The 5,170-nt window shown below is 54.0% G+C and overlaps 2 protein-coding genes across 2 annotated transcripts in view; one reads left to right on the plus strand and one right to left on the minus strand.

The window, feature by feature from the left end:
• The first annotated feature begins 1,456 nt into the window (after positions 1-1,456).
• On the plus strand, positions 1,457-3,773 carry LOC104392142 (aquaporin-12-like). The gene is made up of 3 exons (XM_010001503.1): positions 1,457-2,063; positions 2,906-3,022; positions 3,592-3,773. Exons 1-3 carry the CDS (start codon positions 1,457-1,459, stop codon positions 3,771-3,773), a joined length of 906 nt encoding a protein of 301 aa, XP_009999805.1.
• Positions 3,774-3,876: 103 nt separating this feature from the next.
• LOC104392143 (galactose-3-O-sulfotransferase 2-like) overlaps positions 3,877-5,170 on the minus strand; it is a 9,247-nt gene continuing 7,953 nt past the window's right edge. Inside the window, exon 7 of the mRNA XM_010001504.1 lies at positions 3,877-3,887. Coding sequence (XP_009999806.1) covers positions 3,877-3,887 — 11 coding nt within the window. The remainder of the gene's footprint in view (positions 3,888-5,170) is intronic.

Raw genomic sequence — 5,170 nt, forward strand, 5'->3', positions numbered from 1 at the left:
GGGGGGGCTGGGGGTTCTAGGGTGGATTTGGGGGCATTTTGGGGGTCCTAGGGTGGATTTGAGGGTACGAGCCTTAACCTCTTCATGAAATCATGTGCTAAGGATGATCCATCTCTGTTATTTTTTTTCCTTCCAGGGAATCCTTGTTCTAAGGGTTCAGGTCTTTTCACAAAGTCCTTGAGCCCTTTTCCTCTGGCTGCCTGTGGGAGGAAACCTGATGCAGGGTTTCTGCTGCCTTGTGGCTGATAACAGGTACCTGCTCTTGGGAACCTCTTACCCACTTCCCTGCCCAGGAAAACTCACCTTAAATAACCTTACAACCATATTCACCTGTCACTGTTACCCCTTTTGGGGTTGAAAAGCATCAAATCATAGAAGGTTGGCTTGGAAGGGACCTCAAGGATCAACACGTGGTGGTGGTTTTGTTCAGCTTTTGTTACCCTTTAGTGTTTTTTGGAGAAGAGTTGATTTCATTTAACTGTGGAAATGCCAACTTGTCCCTATCCCATGGCAAAAAAAAACCACCCCACCCCAACCTATTTAAATTACCTGCATTTTAAGCAGTTCCTGGCAGCCCTGCAAGCAAATTTGGTTTAGACACTGATGTTCCAGCCACAGAAAAGTGGGTTTTGGTGTGAGAATTAGACGTTTCAGGCAGTTTTGGTTTCTAGAGGAGCAGCTGTGGGAAGCTGGGTGGATCTGGGTGGCCTTGAGGTGCTTGGAGAGGTGGGAAATGAGCCACTGGTGGATCTGTCACTGCTGTTGTTTAATCCCAGAATTGGGTAAGAATCACACTCTGGGGTAGCTTTGGAGCTGGGAAAGATCCTGTCCCACCAGCAGAAGGAGTTGAAGTGTCACTGTGGCTAAAATGCCACCTGCAGATGGATGGCACAGGCAATTAGTGCCACCCACAAACGAGGTGAGGTCTTCATGTGAGGAAGCAAGAAGCAAGCTGAGCTTTCCAACTGGCTCGAGATGGACTTGGCTGTGGCTTGGAGTGGCTCTGCCCTGGAGAAATGTGAACTCCTTGTAGGAGTTCCTGGCTTCCTAAGGGTCCCCTCGTATCCCAGGCTTTGGGACCGAGGGAGCAAGGTGTGATTTATGGTGCCAAGGAGAAACAAAAGAAAGGTTTTTGCTTCTGGAAGGTCTGAGCAGCTCTGGGGAGCTCCTGCTGGCTCTCAGGTATCAGTGCTTGGGGTTGGAATCTGAGTGCCCGTGTGGTGGAGATAACAGCAGGACCTGCTTTCTGGGACAAGCCACCTGTTTAGTGGCCCAGCAGCTCCCCATGGCAGCAGGGCTTGCCCCACAGAGGAGAGGGCAGCACGTGGGGCCTTTCCCAAGCCTGTGGGGCTGCGCCACGTTTGCTTACACGTGGCTCTACAAAGAGGAGGTGCAGCAGCTTTCCCTGCTCCTTCCCAGGCTTCGGATCAGCCTTGCCCTCAGCACAACCTTCTCCATGGCTGGCCTGAACGTCTCCATCGTGTTTTTTTTCCTGGTGGTGGGGCTGTGCCAGGTGCTCAGGAGGCTTTCCAAGAGGCTCCTGTCTCCTGGAGCCTATGAATGCCTGGCCAGAGAACTTGCTGGCTCAGTTCAGCTCTGCACCAGCTGCCTGGAGCTGAGGATGCTGATGGACATAGGCCCGTGGGGTGGTGGCTTTGGCGCAGATGTGGTCATGACTCTGCTCTTCCTCCTCTTCACCCTTCATGCTGCCTCATCTGATGGAGCATCCGCCAACCCCACCGTCTCTCTACAGGAGTTCCTGCTTCTGGAGTCCAACCTCTCCACCACTGCTGCCAAGCTGCTGGCCCAGGCTGTGGGCACGGGCACGGGCTGGGCTGCCACCAGGCTCTACTGGTCCTGGGAGCTGACTGACTTCCACTTCATCCAGAACCTGATCGCCTCGGAGTGCAGCTCCTCCATCCACACCTCCCTGCACCACGCGGCCCTCCTGGAGGGCACCTGCTCTTTCCTTCTCCACCTTCTCCTCCTCAAGCTGCGCCAGAGTCACCCCCTGTACCGTGTCCCTGCCCTGGCAGGGACTGTCACCTTCCTGACCTACACAGGTGAGCAGCTCCTGCCTTTCTTTTTTCCAAGCAATGTAGGAAAAAATACCCTTGTTCGTCTTCCAGGACTTGAGAGAGAAGCGTTACTAAGTTGTTTGTTTTCTACTCCTTTTGGGGAATATTTATTTGGGATGAAGACTGTAGAGGGTGTTGGCAGATGAGAAGCCGCAGGTTGCCCACAAGACTGGGAGCACTTCCCTTGAACAACCCCTAATGCAGCTGCACTGAGCTCTCCTGCTGCCCACACAGGGGGTGTTCCCTGGGTGCTGGTTTCATGCAGTCTGGGAGGTGCAGCTGGTGGAGCTTGGGCACCAGGGGTGCTCCTGTCAGGCACCTGGCCCAGCTGGTGGTTGGTCTTTCATCAGATCACAGAATGCTGGGGGTTGGAAGGGACCTCTGGAGATCACCCAGTCCAGCCCCCCTGCCAGAGCAGGATCCCCTACAGCAGATCCCACAGGAACACATCCAGGTGGGGCTGGAATGTCTGCAGGGATGGAGACTCCACAGCCTCCCTGGGCAGCCTGTCCCAGGGCTCTGTCACCCTCCCAGGCAAGAAGCTTTTCCTCATGTTGAACTTGACCCTCCTGAGCTCCAGTTTGTGCCCATTGCCCCTTGTCCTGTCCCTGGACACCCCTGAGCAGAGTCTGGCCCATCCTCCTGCCACCCCCTGCAGATATTGATCAGCACTGATCAGATCCCCCCTCAGCCTCCCCTTCCCCAGGCTGAGCAGTCCCAGCTCTCCCAGCCCTTCCTTCTAAAAGATGTTCCAGCCCCTTCTCCTCCTCATGGCCCTTTCAAAGGATGCAAATGAGATTGATGACCTTGCTTCTCTTCCAACACAGCTGGACCATTCACAGGAGCCTTCTTCAACCCTGCCCTGGCCACGGCCACCACCTTCCACTGCTCAGGGAACAGCTTTTGGGACTACATCCAGGTTTACTGGTTGGGTCCCCTTGCAGGTGAGCTCTACTGGGGGGACAGGGGTTAGCATATGGGGCAGTGGGCAAGGCAGAAATGCTGCCTGTAACACAAACTGCTCCTGGGGAGGGGCTGAACCTGGACCCTGATAGTGGCAGGTGTCCTGTCCCCCTTCCCTCTCCCTCCAGTCACCCCTTTGTTATACATTCTTTTAATCCAATTCCTACATGGGAAATAGAGGAAAAAAATCTCCCTGAGGCTGAAGTTTGGGGGAGATGAAAGATGTTTTAGGGTAACCACAGCTTGAGCTGTGCTGTTGAAGCTGTCCACAGCTTCAGGGTGACCATGGGGGGTTGGATACTTGCTGCCTAGAAGTGGAGAAAGGAGACTATGGTGGTTTGTGGCCATTTTGGCTCCAAACAAGCCTTGCTGTTGTGTTAAGGGCACGAGGGTTAAATTCTTCATGAAATAATGTGCCAGGGGTCTTCCAGATACTGCCAGTGGGGACTTCAGTGGTGCTGAGCAAGGTGCTGATCATGCTGCAGGTTGTGGGAAGGGCCTGGAAACCAACTTGCCCAGCACACAGAGGGGGTCTGTGCTCTCCTTTCAGGGATGCTGGTTGCCCTCCTGCTCTACCAGGGCAACATCCCACGGCTCTTCCAGAAAAACCTCCTGTACAGCCAGAAGAGCAAGTACAAGATACCCAAGGCAAGGGTGGGAGCCCCTGTGGAGGGGGATGAACCACGACACAAGAGGAAAGGGGAGAAGAGCAGCTCTGAGCCACGTGCCTGAGCTGTGGACCAAGGGCTGAGGAGGGCCCTGCAGCCCTTCTGCTGGGGGCAGGTTTCCCAGCGTGGAGGGTTTTGCTGCTCTTCCCATCCAGGATCTGTCCTGGCTATTCAGTCCCTGCCACAGGGTGAGATTTAATTAAACCACTGGAAAGGTGAGGGTGGTGAGAGCCTGGCCCAGGTTGCCCAGGGAAGCTGTGGCTGCCCCATCCCTGGCAGTGTTGAAGGGCAGGTTGGATGGAGCTTGGAGCAGCCTGGGCTGGTGGGAGGTGTCCCTGCCCATGCAGGGGGTTGGATCTGGATGGTCTTTAAGGTCCCTGCCCAGCCCAAACCTTTCCATGATTCTATGAATCACCCAAACTGGCCTTGCAGGATCCCTGAATCCCTGAGCTCCTTTGGGAATAGCTTTGTAATTCTCCCTGGAGAGCCTGAGATGTTTGAAACCCCCACACCTCTAGCTTGGGGGATGAGGGAACTACCACTTTTTTGCATAAATTGCTGGTTGTCTTTTATTGGCAGGAAACTTGCAGCAAGTCAGGGCCATGACGTGGGTTGGCTTGAGCAACTCTTGGGCTGTTGCATCAGGCAACACTTGAAATTATCTGACTGGGCCTCTTGGGCCATAAAAAAACCCCGTAAACCAGTAACTGCCTCAGAAACATGGGATAAGGAGGAAGCAGGTTTTGCTCTTTCAAGTTACTTAAGTGGATATGAGTCAAAAAATGGTGGGTTCAACTGAGATCCTTGAATTGCAAAGGCTTGATGGCTCTTGGAGGAGAAATAAAAATGCTCCAGGGCAAAGGAGTTCACTGGTCACAGGAGACCCTGCAGCTCCATGGACTTGGTGCTTCACCTGATGTCAAGAAATGGTGCAAAAAGTGTCTGTGGCTAAAAAAAAAATGAGTCCCAAGAAGCTGGTGGGAGTGAGCAAGTGCATCCCAGGGCTCCTCTCTCTGTGTCTTACATGAAGTTTTCCAAAGATCAAATGGCATTTTGTGGCAATGGTGAGAAAAATAAAGGTGGTGATGGGCTTGAAGGTGAGGGATGTCATGGCTGGGGGGGAATCAGCCCAGCTGAGCCCTGGGAATGGGGAAAGCCACAGAGGTGTCCAACGTCCCCCAGCTCCTTGTGTCTGGAACAGGGGGGAGGTGGTTCCTGGGGTGGAAATGCAATGGGGGGGGGTCCCCATGGGGGTGTCCCCAGGGTGGGGGGAGAGAGCAGGAGCTGGGACAACCCCAGATGCAGGATTCCTGGAGGCTGAGCTGCCACCTGGAGATCTCCCTGCCCAAAGCAGCCAGTTCCCAAGGAGAAAAAAAAAACAACAACAGAAAAATGCTGATTTTTATTACTTTGTTGTTTTTTTTTTCCCCTTCAACATGCCCCCCCCCCCCCCCCGGGGGG

Source organism: Chaetura pelagica, unplaced genomic scaffold, assembly GCF_000747805.2.
Source record: "Chaetura pelagica isolate M959 unplaced genomic scaffold, ChaPel_1.0 scaffold527, whole genome shotgun sequence".
NCBI classification, from domain to species: Eukaryota; Metazoa; Chordata; class Aves; order Apodiformes; family Apodidae; genus Chaetura; species Chaetura pelagica.